This window comes from Cyprinodon tularosa, unplaced genomic scaffold (genome assembly GCF_016077235.1).
Source record: "Cyprinodon tularosa strain WSP-4 unplaced genomic scaffold, ASM1607723v1 ctg56, whole genome shotgun sequence".
Taxonomy (NCBI): Eukaryota; Metazoa; Chordata; class Actinopteri; order Cyprinodontiformes; family Cyprinodontidae; genus Cyprinodon; species Cyprinodon tularosa.
Window position 1 is genome coordinate 2267186 of NW_024039296.1, and position 17981 is coordinate 2285166.

The 17981-nt window shown below is 35.6% G+C and overlaps 1 protein-coding gene across 1 annotated transcript; it reads left to right on the forward strand.

Moving 5' to 3' along the window:
• Window positions 1–12574: 12574 nt before the first annotated feature.
• si:dkey-12e7.4 (uncharacterized protein LOC558132 homolog) lies at window positions 12575–17200 on the forward strand. Its single transcript, XM_038305460.1, has 6 exons — window positions 12575–12824; window positions 13065–13116; window positions 13602–13789; window positions 15512–15676; window positions 16546–16656; window positions 16887–17200. Exons 1-5 carry the CDS (start codon window positions 12672–12674, stop codon window positions 16654–16656), a joined length of 669 nt encoding a protein of 222 aa, XP_038161388.1. The 5' UTR covers window positions 12575–12671; the 3' UTR covers window positions 16887–17200.
• The last annotated feature ends 781 nt before the right edge of the window (window positions 17201–17981 follow it).

The following is a 17981-nucleotide window of genomic DNA, read 5'->3' on the forward strand; positions in this document are numbered from 1 at the left end:
CTCAAGTTTATGCTTCAATATAAAATTAAGATGGCATTTATTCATATAACAGAAAAAAAAGCACTGTGTGATTGAATGGCTAACCAATACGATCAATCATCTATCCAGTTGCAGTAAACTGTTGTGATACCAGCTGCAGGCAGCTGGATACTCTGTGCTAAGAAGAAAGAATGAAAAGAATGTGAACATAAGAGGGTAAGACTTATGATTTATTAATTGATGAAAGAAACCCTGCTGATTTATGTATGATCTTTTTAAATATAGCTCAAGTAAACTGAATAAATAAAATAAACGTTTCAAACAAATTCTTGTATGCTATACAAAGTCAAAATAATGCACATGTCAACAAATGTATGCAAATGTTTACTGATTTAGGAATTGTGCAGAAAAAAAGAATTTGACAGATGCTCAGTGCAGGATGATATCCATAAGAAACACAAACCTGATAAAGAATTTGGCCAGGAAGATCTCGATTGGTCTAAAATGCACATTATCCAATAGTTTGCTCCAGCTAATTGCTCACCTTTATTAGCTTTTAAGTCAAGGTCTTTCATGACTCAGAATAAGTTTTAAAGGGATAGTTACAGGCTACAGAGTATTTCCACATATCTTACCTGAAATCTATTACCTCTTTTTGAATATCTATTAAGAGCAGAGCTTTTGAATAGAAATTTCCACAAGGGCTGGACATATTTATGTCAAACATTTAAAGTGATCAGTTTGCTTTCTGAAAACACAGGACATGTTGTCTTTGTTTCATTAGATTTAAAAACTATACAGTTATGATTCTGGCCTATTTGTCAGCACTGCCCCTGTCTGCCAATGGTCCTCTCATTGTTTCCACCTGTGTCTTCCCTTCCTGTATCTCAATCCCAACTCCTTCACTCCACCTGTTGTCTTGGCTTTATATATTGCTCGCAGGCAGACAAACAGTGCCAGAAAGCTTTTGAGTGAGTAAATGTCAAGTATTATTTCTCTGCCTTGCTGTCTGTTCTCAGTCACTGTTTTTCCCTGTTCCACCATTGCCTACGTTATTCTGGCCTCTGATCTCTTGACATCAACCTTGCTTCTTCCTCCAGATTACCACCTTCTACCATGGGCGTAGGTTTGCATAGGGACCATAGGGACATGTCCCTACCAACATTTTGGACCGACCTACTGGCCGCTACCAACAATTAGATGTGAATAACATGTTTATAATTGACAATACAGCTTTGATGCAGCAGTAGAGGGGATGGAGAATATTGACAGACGAAAACATTTTTGTTTATATATGTTTTTTTTTGTGTTTTTTTTACAAATTTTTTTTAATTCCTGCTCTAAGTGGTCGCTCTGTGAGCTAAAGACATGTTTTAGAGTCTCTATACTCCAGTTAATGATTAATCGATTACTAAATTTGTTGAAATTTTAATAATTGATTATTCCGATGAATTGTTTCAGCCCAAGATAAAATACATGATATGGGTTAAATAGAGTAACTACAGCATGACTTGTAGAGTGAAAATAATATTCTAAATGCTCAGTGTCAGTTCCAGTGCTCATGTAAATGCAATACGTTTATTTGGTGTCCTTTGAATCTATTATTTTGCTTTGTTTCATGATACAGAGAGAATATTTAAAAGATAAGAGTGGGTTTTACCTCTGCACAATTGTATATCTTCAAAAGAAACAGCAGGATAAATCCATATATAACTGACATATTTAGACTATATTTAGTTAAATAGGCACAGATTTACTTTCTGTCATTGTCACTGGTCATTTCAAATGCAAACCTTTTCAAAGTGGAAAAAAAGTCCTAATTTGTCATTCATCAGAGCCAATGATGCTTCAAACATTGATAAACAGCATCTAGTGTGTGTAGCGCTTATAAAATTTTTACAAATGTAGCAAGAAATGCTGCTTTACACCCTGATTTTCACGTCAAGCATAAAAAAACAAGTATGCATATTTTTGCATAGGACCAATGACATCAGACCAATAGTGTCCCTACCAAAGTTGAAATCAAACCTACACCCTTGCCTTCTACCCATTCCCTGAATCTGCCCCCCCCGTGTTCGACCTCTTTTCTGTGGCCCAACAGTCAATTCAAGTACGAACCTCAGATCCTGTCACCTGGTTCTACTTCTGTCACAGTATCTCCAATTTCTGACATCCTCCTGGGTTAGAAAACGTAGAGATTTATCCCTTCGTGTTCTGACTGTGCATCGTTTGGAGAGAAAAAAACACACGAAAAACAGGCTTATTTTTTCAGCCTGTCAAGTTCACAGTGATGCCCCCTAATTAAAACTTGCCATAAAATCAGATAGTGCTGAATCACCCATTCTGTCTATAAGTTGCCATCTTCTATTGGAAACCACTACACAGTTAGCAGGTGACCTTTTTACAGATCTTTAGGCAAAAAACCTCTAAATCAATCTCAACATAAATCCTATGTGAACTCTGCCATGTTTATGTGCTTTTTGTAAGACCTGCTCTTGTGACATCTGAAGGAAACAGCTGAAAGAACTCACACCTTACATGATGTGCTTTTTCTGAAATACTTTTTAGTTTAACATCAGGTGTTAACGGTATGCAGATCTTTCAAATATTTCAACTTTTGCCTCATCAATTCACAAAATGGTATTCTGAAACCTTAGCAGGTTAATTATTATGTAATTTAGAGCCAAAAAATACAACCTTGGTATTTTTATATGAAACATTCTGCTTTCAAATCATGTATTATACATTCTGTCAGTTTTATGCCTGCTTATAAGGCTGAACAAATCAGTTTGACTTCAATGATTGTTTTTCATATTAATTTCTGCATCTCTTCTTGGTCCCAAATAAATTCCTCGCTCCGTAATCACTCTATAATCAGGATTTAAACATACTAGAAAAAAAACTGAAGGCATCTTCAACGTGTGATCCTTAGTAAATGTAAACTTTCATTATTAAATCATGTACTAATGTGTAACTAATGCTCAGTGGTGTCAAAAGTACACACATTTGTTACTTAAGTAGAAGTATAGATACTGCAGTTTAAAAAAACTCTGGTAAAAGTTGAAGTATCAACTTGACCTCTTTACTCAAATAAAAGTGAAAAAGTATGTGCTACAAAAACTACTTAAAGTAAAAGTATAAAGTAACCTTTAAAAAGAACAGCCAGATGCCACTATATGAATTGAAAGCAACATTTTTCGACTATTTCTAAAAAATTCTTTGAGATAGGACCAAGGATGAGGGAAGTTTTTTGGTCTCCATCTCCCTATAAGCTCTCGCCTGTGTCCGACCTTTCAGACATTTCAACATCTTTTTCTGAATCAGACATCGTAGCATGGTATAGACAATTCCCGTTTACAGTTTGAAGATCACCTGCTTGCTTCTGATGATTTCCTTTAGCTAACCAAAGAGTGTTTGCGTAAATGACTCATCCAATTACACTAGTTTTCACTAGATGTGGATGGGGCCAATGATCTGCACTGGATGGAGAACATGATGTGTAATAGATGTTCATAAACATTAAAACGAAGCCAAGAGTAACGAGTAACGTTTGTTTTAAAAATGCAAGAAAAAGAGATACTTATATGAAAATTTAATGAGTAGAAATTAGAAGTAGAAAGAAAAATAAGTAATGGAGTAAAGTATAGATACCTAAAAAGTGTACTTAAGTGCAATAACGAAGTATTTGTACTTCGTTACTTGACACCTCTGCTAATGCTTATGATTATAAATAACAATGCCTCTCCACCAGTGAAGGGATTTGTTGAGCTTCCCTGGGAGCAGACAACTAGAATCTAGGTCTACAGCTTGTAATGATTGTAAAGAAGGCCAGCTGTTGCACATTGCCATCAAAGAACAAACCATATTCCCAGATAGTCTGAAACAATACTCAGACCTTCTGGAAACAAAAACTAATGGGACCCAACACTGTCAACACCAACTATGGTCATTTGCAATATAAATCAATGTATTATGTAAAATTTTAAACTAAAGTCCTTTGTAAATGGTGCAAATAGATCATATTGTTTTGTTGACATTGATGTAGAATTGATGTAGAATTGGATGCACTTTATGCAAGTTAAATGCATTTTATTGTTGTGATCTGAATGCAGATGGTAAGTAGTTGTAGCTTAATCTGGTGTAAAGTCTCTTCTTTCATGAAGATTAATGTGTTTGCATCGTCCCTGAGTAATAAAAGATAAACTGAACAAAAGTAAACATTGTATTAAAAACATGTTTATAAGGTTCTGTAAGAGAAGTTTGAATTTTAACTAAAACTGGAATCAGAGCCTCAGATTTTCACTCAAACTCATTGACTTCTAAGATATTTGAAGGTAACTGTGACTAACTATAAATTCAGTTTTGGCATTATCTGATCCTGAAGGGGTTTCAGAGTTGAATGGCTGGCTAACTGGAGAACATCCAACTTGTGCTCTTATTACACAGCTCTGCTCTTGATTTTAGTTTTTAACAACCCCTGAGGGAAACGCCTGGCTCCTCTGCTTGTTGCTGAGCAGGTGGAGGCAATATACAAAAGCAACTTTTGTTCTAATAGAGGAAAATTGTCCTCCAGAGAACTATAGCGAAGTTCTCACCAGACAGTGTCCTAAAAACAAAGTGCTAATTTAAAAGTCGATAGACTTAATGTAGAGGCCATATGGGACTGACAATATTCTGAAAGTGCTCAGTGATCCAGAGTAAAATCATCCTTATAGCATCAGGGCAAACCCTTCAATACGACTGAACTAAACATAATAAAAAACACAATAGGTTAATATCACTAAGGTTTCCTATCATGTTCCATATGCTCACATGGTTCCTATGGTCTTGTCATGTTTACCTCCAGCCTAGTGTGCCCATGTAAAATGACTCAGTCAGTGCACAGGAATGAGGCCCATTAAAAGATAAACAAATATTTGCTGATTAATAATGACCTGAGTACAAGATTACACAAAGTGTATAGAGTGTCCCACCAAAAGACTCACACTCAGCCTTCGCCAAACTCAGCCACGTTTGACTATAAAGCAACCCTCCCCAGAGACTTAAGTCATAAACAGACATCCCAAGTTTCCCGGAAGTTCCGAGAGTCTCCCTGATATCGATAGTTGTTCACGGATACCCGCGAGATTATGCAGGAACAACAAGAGAGAGAAATTAGTTTTTGGTACTTGGGATGTCTGCATAAGGATACAAACCATTGTGTTGTTCAGCTGTCACAAGCCTGTCGCCATTGTTTGTGGTAATCCTGCTTTTCCAGTTTTTAATTGCTGCAATTATTCTGTTTACAGGTATGTTATTATATCTTACCTGGAACTCACCATGAGTTTCTTCAGTCTTCTGGGAATTACCCGTCCTGCCCATGAGGCAAAGAACATACCTGGAAATACTTTTCCACGATAGTGACTGAAACTGCAACACCAGACAGCTCACAAACCAACACATAAATTAGCCAGTAATATTAGTACATTTAAAATTATTCCCTTTCCTTACCTCAGCCTTAACCTGAAGGCTTGTTGCTTTCCTCTCATATCTTCTAGACATTTTTCTAGACCTCCAACAGCAGTATTTTCCAAAAGCTGTTCAAAAACATTGTTGTTAATTTAAAAAAAATCTGTTCAGTTTTTTTTTGTTTTTTTTGCAGTGAATCTTAAACATTTGGCAGAGAAAATGTGTTAAATATGATCATCAAACTGTCCAACTTGAACTATGGTTTGAAAATTAACCTTTTTTTTATTTATAGTGAAAAGTCACGGATTGGTCAAACAGACTACAGTGTTTCTTTTCATAGAATTTAAAAAGACGGCACAGAAGAAGTTGAAACATTTTTAAACTGTTTTTTCTTGTTATTATTGATGTCCAAACGTTCTCTGTTTTAAGGAAGGGACCCAATATTGACTTTGTCATAAAAAAATGTTTTATGATGCCCGTTTTAGTGTTGGGTCCTGAGGAAATAAACATTGACCATCAGAGGTAATACATATAGTAAAAGGAGAAGCACTTAATCGACATATGGAATACAAATATAGCAAACAGGGACCACATTACTTAAAATAAAAAAAAATGAAAATTGTTTTCATAATACAAATTGTTCTGCTTTGAAACATACTAATCTGCCAGGCAGTGCGCTTTTGCACACAATTCTTGAAAAATATAAAGTTGGTTTTGCCTATGAATTACTAGTAGTCTATATTTTTGTTAAAAAAAATACATGAGATATGTATATTTTTTTACAATCACTTTTCCATAGGATGAAACACATTAACATTTGGAATCAGACTGGATTTTGTTCACCTCAGTGCTTTGGTTGATTTGCAACCAAGTGTAAAATGTGGAAGGAAAGAGCTGAGCTTTAAAGGTGGAGCCTCTCAGGCTTGAAAGGAGAAATACCGAGAAAATTACAGCAGTACTTCGTAAGGAAGCTTTCAGTGTTTGCAGCAAGATTTTGCATATTGTCTATAAGTCAGTTGTGGATAGTTTGATCTCTTCTCCCATCGGACCAGATGGCTCATCAACAAGATAATAAAGAAGGTCGACTCTGTTCTAGGAGCTCCTCTAGAACTGATTTCACATGAGATAATTCTTCATAAAGTGAAGAAGGTTATGGAAAATAGTGAGCATCCTCTTAAGATAATTTTTAAACAAAACAGAGAGTCTTTGGTCAAAGGTTTCACCAGACTGAGTGGAAGACAGACCACTGAAGATCCATCCTGCCTACAGCTATCAACATCTATGGTTTAAAAAGTTACTACAGCATTTTTTTTTACCTTTTGGATCTGTAAATTATTTTTATTGAATTAAGATTGAGAAATAAAGAGGGTGAATAAAAACCAAAGAAAATGTAGGAGCATACTTCGGTGTGACAGTGCTTAGTGTGCACGACCCATGTATGGAGGCCTTAGTCCTCGACTTGGCTTACCTGGGTTTATAATCTGGCATGTGATCCTTTGCTGCATGTGTCCCCCTCTCTCATCCCCCCACTGTATATATATAAAAAAAACTAGCCACTGATGCTGTTAAAACCTCAACAAAAAGGAAAAAAGAATCTTGATTATTGGTAACATGCCTTTTTTCAAGTGGTGAATTGTGATAATCAATATTAATATCACTATTAATGACTATGAAATAATATTTGAGCAGGTCATTCTAACCAGATTGATTATATATTATTTTGTTTACTGTTATGGTTCTCAAAATTGTTCTTCAAAAATGATTTTGTGTTCTTTGTTATGGCTACGTGTGTTATGGCTACAAATGCACTTCTCAGGGTGGCTGGAGATGCGCTTAATAATGGATGGGTCATCCCTACTCGACCTGCAAGAGAAACTCTCATACATCCTTTGACAACCTGACATCTGAAACACTGCTGTGGTTTTCTTCTCAAGGATACCCAGTAAAAGCTCTGATAATATGCAAAAAGAACTATGACATGTATGGTTTCAAACATGCAACAAACTGTGGCAACACATTTACAACAAAATTCAATTTCTCAACCTTAAAAAAACCTGGATGACTTTTCTGGTTAGTGCCTCTCCAAGCTTACATCTGCAGCCTTACATCACACCCAGGAAGCTCATGCCTCCTGACATCGGACTGCTCTTTAACCTTCAAATTGAATGGAAAACGGCTTTCAGTGTCACAGACACATTTCAGTGAAAAGCTCTTCATGTCCACATATATATATATATATATATATATATATATATATATATATATATATATATATATATATATATATATATATATATATATATATATATATATATATATATATATATATATATATGTGTGTATATACGTGTATATATATATATATATACATATATATATATATACGTATATATGTATATATATATATGTATATATATATATATATACTGTATACGTACATATATATATATATATATATATATATATATATATGTATATACATATATATATACTGTATACGTACATACATATATATATATATATATATATATATATATATATATATATATATATATATATATATATATATATATATATATATATATATATATATATATATATATATATATATATGGTCTTTCCCCCCTTTTTTCTCCAAGCTTGGGTCCTCTACCAGAGGCCTGGGAGCTTGAGGGTTCTGCGCAGTATCTTTTCTGTTCCTAAAACTGCACTCCTCTGGACCAAAATGTCTGATATATTTCCAGGGATCTGCTGTAACCATTCCTCCAGTTTGGGCGTCACTGCCCTGAGTGCCCCAATGACCACGGGTACCACTGATGCCTTGACCTTCCAGGTTTTCTCCAGCTCTTCTCTGAGACCTTGGTATATCCCTAGTTTTTCATGTTCTTTTTTCCTGATGTTGCAGTCACTTGGTGTTGCTTGGTGTTGCTATGTAGCTCAACCACAATGACTTTCCTCTGCTTTTTGTCCACCACCACAATGTTCGGTTGGTTTGCTATTACCATTCGGTATATATATATATATATATCGATATTTTTTTTCCGATTAATAATCAGATATTCAAAGGTTCCATAAAGATGATTTTTTATTAATTTCAGCCTGTTCTTTTTAATTTTAAATGCAAGTATTTCTTATATTGTTTTACAAATCTTGGTATAATTACTGTTCTAAGTGGGTCACTCTGTCAGCTAAATGCATATTATAGAGTCTCTGTACTCCAGCTAATAATTAATCGGAAGTATACATTATGAACATCTACAATATAACATGCTTTAAGAGTTTTAAGAAGACCTTACATAGTCTAACATCGTTCCCTCAGTCTGTAACATTTTATGCATTTAAATAAGAAGGATTTTTATAAATGATGGTCAAAAGTCATAATTTTCCATCAACTACTCTCTCTTAAAGCTACAAATATTTTACAAGGCAAAGCAAACAAAGTGGTGACAACACAGCCTGCCTAACTCCTGAAGTTTATTGACAATTCTCAGCCAAGATGTTAAACACTCTCCAGATACATGAGCACAAACACATATTGAACCAGCTCATCATCTGCATTGTGCAGCCACTGCCAAATGAATACATCTGCAAATGACAGCGCAGGAGCCAAATCCTAAATGAAGTGACCAGCAGCAGACCTGTGATATCAGCTGCTTCCAGGCACTAGGAGCTTTAAGGAAATCTGGATTTAGAGGGCTGCCAGTGAAACCATCTGTGTGCTGGGACTGTATAAGCTCCATCAGCTGTGCTGTCACCCTTCACTCTGCTTCTCCATCTTTGCTTCAATATTTGAAAGATGACAAAGAGCAAACAGTAAATTCTCTTTGCTTTAGGTATTCTCTTGGTAATCACCAAGACTGAACTAGCTCATCTTAAAGTCACTTGGATTAGAAGGATGAAAGTAAACATATTAAAAGTCTGTGACTCCTGAGTCATGGTGGGAATTTATTACAGCATAAATATGTATTACTCTGACTTATGGTAAAAGGAAAAATCTAGCCCATTTTTACTGAACAGATTTCAACTTTAGTGTCATAGAAGCCATTCTGCTGAGTCAGCTCTCCTTAGAGTGTTTAAAGACTTGCTGCTGTGCAGAGATCCAGGGAAATCTGCAGTCTTAGTCACCCTGGATTAAATGCCTTTGACACACTGGATCTTTAATGTTACTCAGCAAACTAAAATGCTGGACAGGTAGATCTGGAAGTTTTATTTATTTTCTATTCAGAAATATTTGTATCAGAGAAATCAACCTTTACATTTTCTTTGGTCACTCTTAGGCATGGGGTTTCACATGGGGAATAAAAACATGTTTTTTTTTGTTCTGGGCCCTTTTTCATTCATATTGTGTGTTTTTTTTTTTGTGTGTGTATAAAATTTGCGTTTTTATTTTATTTTATTACGGCCCTATTTATTTCTTTGGCATTCATGACTTTAAGTTTTAAAGTGGATGGACAAGAAATGGGGTAGAGAGATGGAATAATACTTTTCATCTACGTTCTGTGGACCTGATGGTGATCCTCACAAAGCAGTTGGAAATTCATAAATTTTAGAGACCTTTCATATCACCTCTGTTCTTTAGTTTTTTTCTACTTTTACTTCTATTAATCTTGACATATCTAATCGTTGATTTTCTTATGCTGATTTTTTTTACAAAGTACCGACAAAATTCTACATATTAAATTTTTTTTTATACATCTTACTTGGTTTAAAAATGTTTTGTTCAGTTAAAGTTTAATTCAAGATCAATTTTTTTTTTTTGACAAGGGATGCAGGCAAATTTTTATTCCATGTAATTTTCACAGCTGTTTCTTGTATTTTTATTTGTCTAAGCCGTTAAAGCAAATCCATTGCAAACCTGATATGGACTGAATTCGGTAAACAAAGAGATGTTTCATTGGTTACATTATTCAATTTATGATGTGACGTCACAAATCCTGTACCAAAGAGGGGCTTATTCTATTTTTATGGTGCCTCTAAGATATGATTCAAAATTAAAGAAGAAGGATTAAGAAGTCAGACATAAATGACCTCAAAGTACTTACCTTGAATATGTTAAATAATAAATTAAACTGCCTGGTTCGTATTCTCACCATTTTGGCTGTGTCCAAACATCCGCCCTAACACTCAATAGCTATGTCAAGGGACTATGTACTGACTATGTAGTGGTCATTATAGTGAACTCAATAAACTGGCTGTTCTGACAAATGACCACTACTTTTCGCTCCCCGTTGATCATGTGACTCCGGCTCCCCGCAAGGTGCCTGCACCATCTTTGCTCACCCAAAAACGAATCCCATGATGCTTTGCGTGGAGAGCTATTGTGCCGATTGTGCCCGTCTAGTGAACATGGTTGCACACTACTTTTCAACGTGCATTGTGGGAACTTGATGGAACTTTTTTATCCACTAGACATCCTTGTATGAAATGGCGTAAACCCTATATAGTGTATAGAGGACCAACTCTGCCATATTTAAAATTAAGTACAGAAATAAATAAATGCTCAATAGTTAAATAAGCATACAATTAATCATCCCCAAAAATACAATAAACTTATAAATGTAGGTAGAAATGAAATTATACAGTGAGACATAAATGTGTGAATCTCTTTTAAGTAGCTTCTTTATTCGTCTTTGCAATAATTACCTTTTATATTTATTGCCCCTTATAATCTTCAACTTAATTTATGTATTACTTATTTTTAGTTTAGTATTAATTTTTGTGCACGATATGTCTGTTTTATTCTTCCTTTGAATTTTTTACCCTATATATTTCTTCAATGCTATTTATTTCTGCCTGTCGTTTTTACATGTGTGCATTTCTGCCTCATTATGCAAATGTGGAAGGGGTGTGTCTTAGAGGGTCAACTTCTGCCCATTGGTCGGCAGCTCATCTTCTTAACTCACAGAGCTCCGAATATTAAATTAAAAGTTCTCTTTTCTATTGTTGTTGTTCAATAAAAGTAAGTTTTAAGATCATTTGAGGCGAGGATATTATACTTTTAAGAGTCACTATATGGCTCATTTACCGATTTTATGCGTGATTTTAAAAGAAATGTTCCGAAGTTGAGAGGACCGCGGCAACCAGCGGAGCTCCGAGGCTAACAGCAGCCAGGTCTAATCCTAGCCTGTCGGCAGTCGCCCTCTCTCTGCATAGCCGTGTGTCAAGTACCGCTGGCTATGATAGTGATTTTTTTTGTTTTATTTGGCAAAATGTTCATTTGATTTGTTCTATCTGACTGTGTTGATTATTATTCCCACACTAAATGAAAAAATTCAGAATTTCTTATTATCTAGAGACTATTAATAAAAGAGGAGAAAAGCAGCTTCAAACGAGCCGAGCATGTGGTGACGTCATCAGTACGCTTCTCTTCCAACTGACCCATATTTATGCTGCGTGCTCCCGTTCTCCCTGAGTCCAGACTTTCGTGGGTTCTTCTCAAGAACATACTTGGCAAGGACACGAGTCCGTACTTGTGTTCTTATAAATCGAGAAACGGCCAGTAACTTCAGACTCGACTTCAGACTCTCCTCTCCTCCTGTAGATTCGACCGATGCAGTAAATGCTAACCAACCAATGGGCAGAAGTTAACCCTCTAAGACACACCCCTTCCTCATTTGCACAATGAGGCAAAAAACGCATAGAGAAATGTAAAAACGACAGGCAGGAATAAATAGCGTTGAAGAAATAGGATAAAAAATACAAAGGAAGAATAAAACAGACAAAATATGATCACAATCACATAAATAGGTAAAGTTGAAGAATATAACGGACAATCAACAAATAAGGTAATTATAAGGTAATTACAACTAAGGCGAATAAATAAAGAAGCTAATTAAAAGAGATATACATTAATGTCTCACTGTGTAGTTTAATTTCTACCTACATTTATATCTTTATTGTATTTTTGATGACACTTAACTGTATACTTATTTATTTATTGAGCATTTATTTATTTACGTATTTATTTTTAAATATGGCAGAGTTGGTCCTCCATATTTATTGCGCTATATAGCGGTTATGGCGGATGTCAGCCTTTGTTTTCTTAACCTTTATCTATTGGACCATCTCCGCAGCATAAAGTCTCTGCTTTAATTCATACCAGTGGGACACTTCTGCCCTCCAGCGGATGAAAGGTGGCATTACATGGATCAGATTGGCTTATTATAAAACCATGATTAGAAGTATTTCGAGAGAACGCGTTCGACTGCAAACCAGACTCTGGCTACTGCGGTAAAATAAAAACGATGAGTGGAGTGATAAATTTCAAAAACTGTGGCTCTGTGCTGATAACGGGAGCAAACCGCGGACTCGGACTGCAGATGGTGGAAAGTCTGGCGAGTGAAGGTTTCTCACCGGGCAAGATTATAGCCACCACCAGAAACATCAGCCTTTCGCAGGTAAATTAGTCTGCGAAATTTAACCATATTCTTTAATGAAATGTAACTATTTAATTTAATTCACCCCCTTTATAAAGTGACACCGTTATTCAGAAACATGGTCTATTTATTAGGATAACCACAAAAAAAAAGACACTAAATTGTATTTACTAATAGCCACCACCAGATGTCGCTATTTCGCTCTCGCCGAATAACCTTTAAAAGCCCCTGAAATAACTTTTTGTTTATTTTGATTTACAGAAACTCCAGGAACTGGCTAAGAAATACTCCAACGTCCACATAGTAACGTTAGGTAAGAGTTAGAGGTCAAAAGAAAAAACTCAAAAGAGAAAAGACAGTAAAGGGTTAAATAACTTTCAATAAATGGACATTGCTTAAATTTTATTTAATTGGCAAAACAAACACAAACGACAACGTTAATAGGCTTAAAAAGGAAATGTTATCTCTCAATCTAATTATCCATCAGTTCATCTTTTTTGCTGCACTTCCATCAATATATCCAGAAACCCATCTGTCCAGAAATCGGTTTATCCTTACATACTTCCCACTTTCTTGCATCCATTTTTCCGTTAATCTGTCCATTCATCACTCCATATATGTGTATTGCTTTATCCATTCCATTATCTGTCAACACACATATATCTGTCATCCATCAGTTCATCCATTCTTCAAATCTGAATCCAACCATACAGGGTATTCTGAAGTCCCCCAGTGCTCCGGTTTGATTAGCTTGTTTGCTTTTGTGCCATTTGTAGTGCTTGTGTGTCTTTTGTGTAGACGTGGTAGATCAGGAGAGCATTGAGAAATGTGCTGAGGAGGTGGGCCAGCTGGTAGAGGAGGAAGGTCTGAACTGTCTGATAAACAACGTGGGGATCAATGTGGAGGCCGACTTCCATTCTGTCACAGCAGAGAAGATGATAGAGAACTTCCACACCAACTCTGTGGCTCCTCTGATGATAACTAAGGTATGTTGTATAAAGAATCCTGGGGGCCAAAAAAACAGCAAGGATCTACTTTCTCAGTTCCTCCTGGAACACTGTGTGGGATGGTTCTGATTGTGCAGGACACCAAAACAAAAGAACGACCTTGGTAAAGAGATTTTACAAAGTACCAGAGCCGTCCGCATGTCATAAATAATTAGAACCTTTGGTGCTGCTAAGCCTTAGAGGACAGGGGGCGATGGAGCAGCCCTCTGTGCAGTTTAAAATGTGAGCACTAATCAGAGGCCTGCCAGCAGGAAAGATTCTTGCTGACACAAAGTTTGAAGGACGTTTTTGTTTAAAGCGCAAGGCCGCAGTGTTTCAGAGTCCCTCGGTAATGATTGGAATGGTGACTCACGTCGAGCAGAAATCTGCCACTATTCATTCACTGAGGCCTTTAAAGCTTTGTCCTTCTATCTTGTAGAAAACAACTTAAAGAGAACTACAATATTTGATTTTTGCAAGCTTGCATTTCGTCTTTATAACGGTAACTTTTTTTTCTTATTTTAATTTTTTTTTGGTGAAACTCTTGAATAGTGTTTTATTTACAAAATGGGGGATTAATTAGAATAAACAGATGGATAAAATCTTTGAAAGTGCTACATTTTGTGTTTCACACAAGCTGCAATACTATGATGGGATTTTTTGCATGCCACACCAACCATAAACAGCTATTTATTTTTTGGTTTGTTTTGAAAGACAAACAGGAAGGAGCGAATCATTGTTAATTGAAAGAATTAGGGTTACTAATAAGATGTGAAAAGCACAGCATGTTTTTTTTTTTTTTTTTTTTTTAGACCAACTCTTTTTCAGAGTTCTCTTGTTGTGGCTCTCAATTTCCAGTCGTGGAGGTCCGGTGTCCTACATCTTTTAGATGTGCCTATGCTTCAACATCATCTGAGTCAAAAAATCAGATAATTAGCAGAACTGACTGTATACTGAGGAGATAATTCAGCTATTTTATTTAAATCTGGAAGCAGAATCACATCTAAAAGTTGGAGGAAACCATAAGGACTGAGTCACAAGACCCGACCTTTTTCCTGGAAAGGTCAGAGAAGACTTTACTCACCAAGGAGACTGAGGACTAGTCCACTAAAAGGCAAAAACACAATGTTTTCATAAACGGCTTATAGAAATGGTTGGGTCCATGCAAGTGTACACAGCCAATACAAGACACTGTTGTTCATATGCTGAAAAAATGTGCATAAGACATATAATAGTTCTCTGAAGGATTCAAATGTGTCCTTGTCTTTACAAATAACTCCCTGACTTCTCAGTCTGCTAGCAGATCCTAGTCACTGAGGGAGGCAGTTGGTTTAATTTGTTGTACTTTAGTGTTTTCAGATGTTTTAAGGGGCCTTAAATCTGGAAATTACACGTCTAGCGCTCCACAGTGGCTAAAAGTCACTGTTTCTTTAGAATGTTTTCAAATGTTGCAAAATAATAGATGCTATTTCTCTGTAGTGTCAACATTTCACCACTAGAGGGAAGCGCTGACATAGCGTCTACATTTATTTCATAAGCTGCTAACGCCATAGACATGAATATGGATAATACTATCAAACTCTAATGACAAAAAAAGTGTGGTTTATAAAGTCTTTATCTTTGCTTGTTATATTTATTCGCAGTATGTTATGCAATATGTCCTTGTTAACTAAATTCTGAATGAATTCTTGTTAAGTTTTTTGTTTTTCTTTCCTTTGTCAGGCATTCCTGCCTCTGTTAAAGAAGGCTGCAAGCAGAGGGGGGTCAGGAATAATGGGAATCCAGAAGGCAGCAGTTATTAACATGACATCTCTGCTGGGGTCTGTGGAGCTCAACTGGGGCGAGAGGGCCAACAGCTTCAAATGGTACCCTTACAGAACCTCCAAGGTATCAATTGTTATGGAAAAATGCATTCTAGGAGATGTTTTGATATAATGCACAGATGTTTCAGTCACGGCTCAGTATAGTTCTTGTGCTCTAGTGAGTTTTCTGTGTTTGCTTGTTTTATTTATTATATCTAAAGTGTTTTAGTTATGTCCCCAGATTATGACTGTGCTTTCTGGGCTGCGGTTCCTGATATAAAAGTCATTATTGGTCAATAAATGAAAAGGTGTTCTGGTTTGCAACATTTATGAAAATTAACTAAACTGCAAACTAGCTGTTTATCAGCAGCCACAAGAACAAGCTACTCTGCTGTAATCAGGTGGATCTGATCAATGACAGCCAATATTCACATTAAAAACTATGTGCTAATAGTCACTATAACTGAATGCTACATACAATTTATTTAAAATGATTTGTTAAAATGTTTTACATTGTAACTTTCTATTATGGTGAAAGTTATGAAAAAGGAAGTTGATTCTGATTTTGATTAACAACAGCACACAAAAAAACTTTCATTTAGCTCAGACATAAAAAAAAGAAATACTTGCAGAAGAAAGGTTTTAACATGAAAGAATCAGCAGGGAGTTTTAATTTATTGTGATCTCTGCACATCAGCAGCAACTAAGAGAGGACACAGGTAAAAATCTGCAAAACAACAGATATGCCTGCTTGATCAAATGTATGCTAACGTCATAGTTTTAATTTCAAAACACTCTTTTGTCTGAAATATTTTCCAATTACTCATTTGCCGTTGAGGATAATTAAAAGACCTGCTGGGGAATTTTTGTTTCACACGATCAAGTATTTTAGGCGTTCTGGTTCTAAAATATATTTAGCCATTTAACAGTTTAATTTGTGGTTGGTCTCCTCAGAGTGCTCTCAATATGGTGAGTCGCTGCATGGCTGTGGACCTAGAGTCTGATGGGATCCTCTGCATGGCCATACATCCTGGATGGGTCCGCACTGACATGGGAGGCTCTTAGGTAAACGTCTACTGCAGGTAGCGCCTGTGTCTTTGTTTAAAAAGATGGACGTTTATTAGAGTTTACTTTTAGACTCTCTAATTAGGAATTACATGAATTATGGGTTCGTAGAATTAATTATCCTAAAAACTATGAGCAGTGACGGTTTGTTTTGGTTTGTACAAGGTGGTTTGCCTAATTTTAAGGAATATTAAGTGTCCATCTTTTTGCTTTATGTTTTTCTGTTCCAGGCTCCTCTGAGTCCTGAGGAAAGTGTTGCATCCGTCTTGTCTGTGATTGGTGGGCTGACTGAAAAGGACCACGGATCATTTTTGAACTTTACAGGAGAGCAGCTGCCTTGGTGACCTGTTGATCCGCTCATGACTTTAGAAACTTCCACCCAATCCCAATGACTCTAGTCAGCGTGATCTTGACTTTGGAGAAAGGAATGTGTCCATCAGAGTTTTCATTATTTATTTTTAAAACAATCATGACATTTTCAAAATTTGAATGTGAAAAAAAAATGTATTGAGGGAGAAACTATATATTAAAGTTTAAATTCATACAGTATCATAAATTCTTTTTTGTGGACTTTATTTGACATTATTCTTCATGGAAAAATTCTGCACTTATCACCATTGTTTTACTTTTAGTAGAATTTCAATCCCCTAAGTTTTTCTTATTCTTTTTTTCTTACTCCACTTCATGTCATAAAGCTGATTATCCTATCAAACAGATGCACAATCTCTACATTGGCAATATTTATAGTTTTAGAGTAAATTAATATAAAATAAGCTATTATTAACAGACAAACTGAAGCTGCAGACCCCGAAAGCTTTTGATCAGGACTGTAAATATGCACAAAGGAGATTCCTTAATAGACACAGTTGTGAAATAGTTGAAGTGAGCTCAGGTTTTATACAATCCATTTAGTTTCATTACTTTTTTTGGATACTAACACAAAAATATGTGTTTTGCAGCAAACAATATATATAAATAAAGATAACAACACAGAAGCAAATTAAATTACAGCATTAATAATCCTTTAAAACCACCTGGGCATCTGTAAAATTTTTGTTTTTTAAAATAGATGAATGCTTTTTTTTCACATTACTCAGATGACTTGCAGATTTGGAAATAAATAGCTTTTGAATACGGATTTTCAAACACTTTTTGTCCGTTTTATTGTTTAATTTTCCTGTATATTTTTAATGCATTTTCTTTAAAAACTCAAAGAAAATTGACTGAACAGACATTTTCTATGCCGTCCCCATTGTGATACATATAAGACAGTATGCTAACAGAGTCATAGAAGCAGCTGGTTTTTTATTGAATCGCGTCACCTG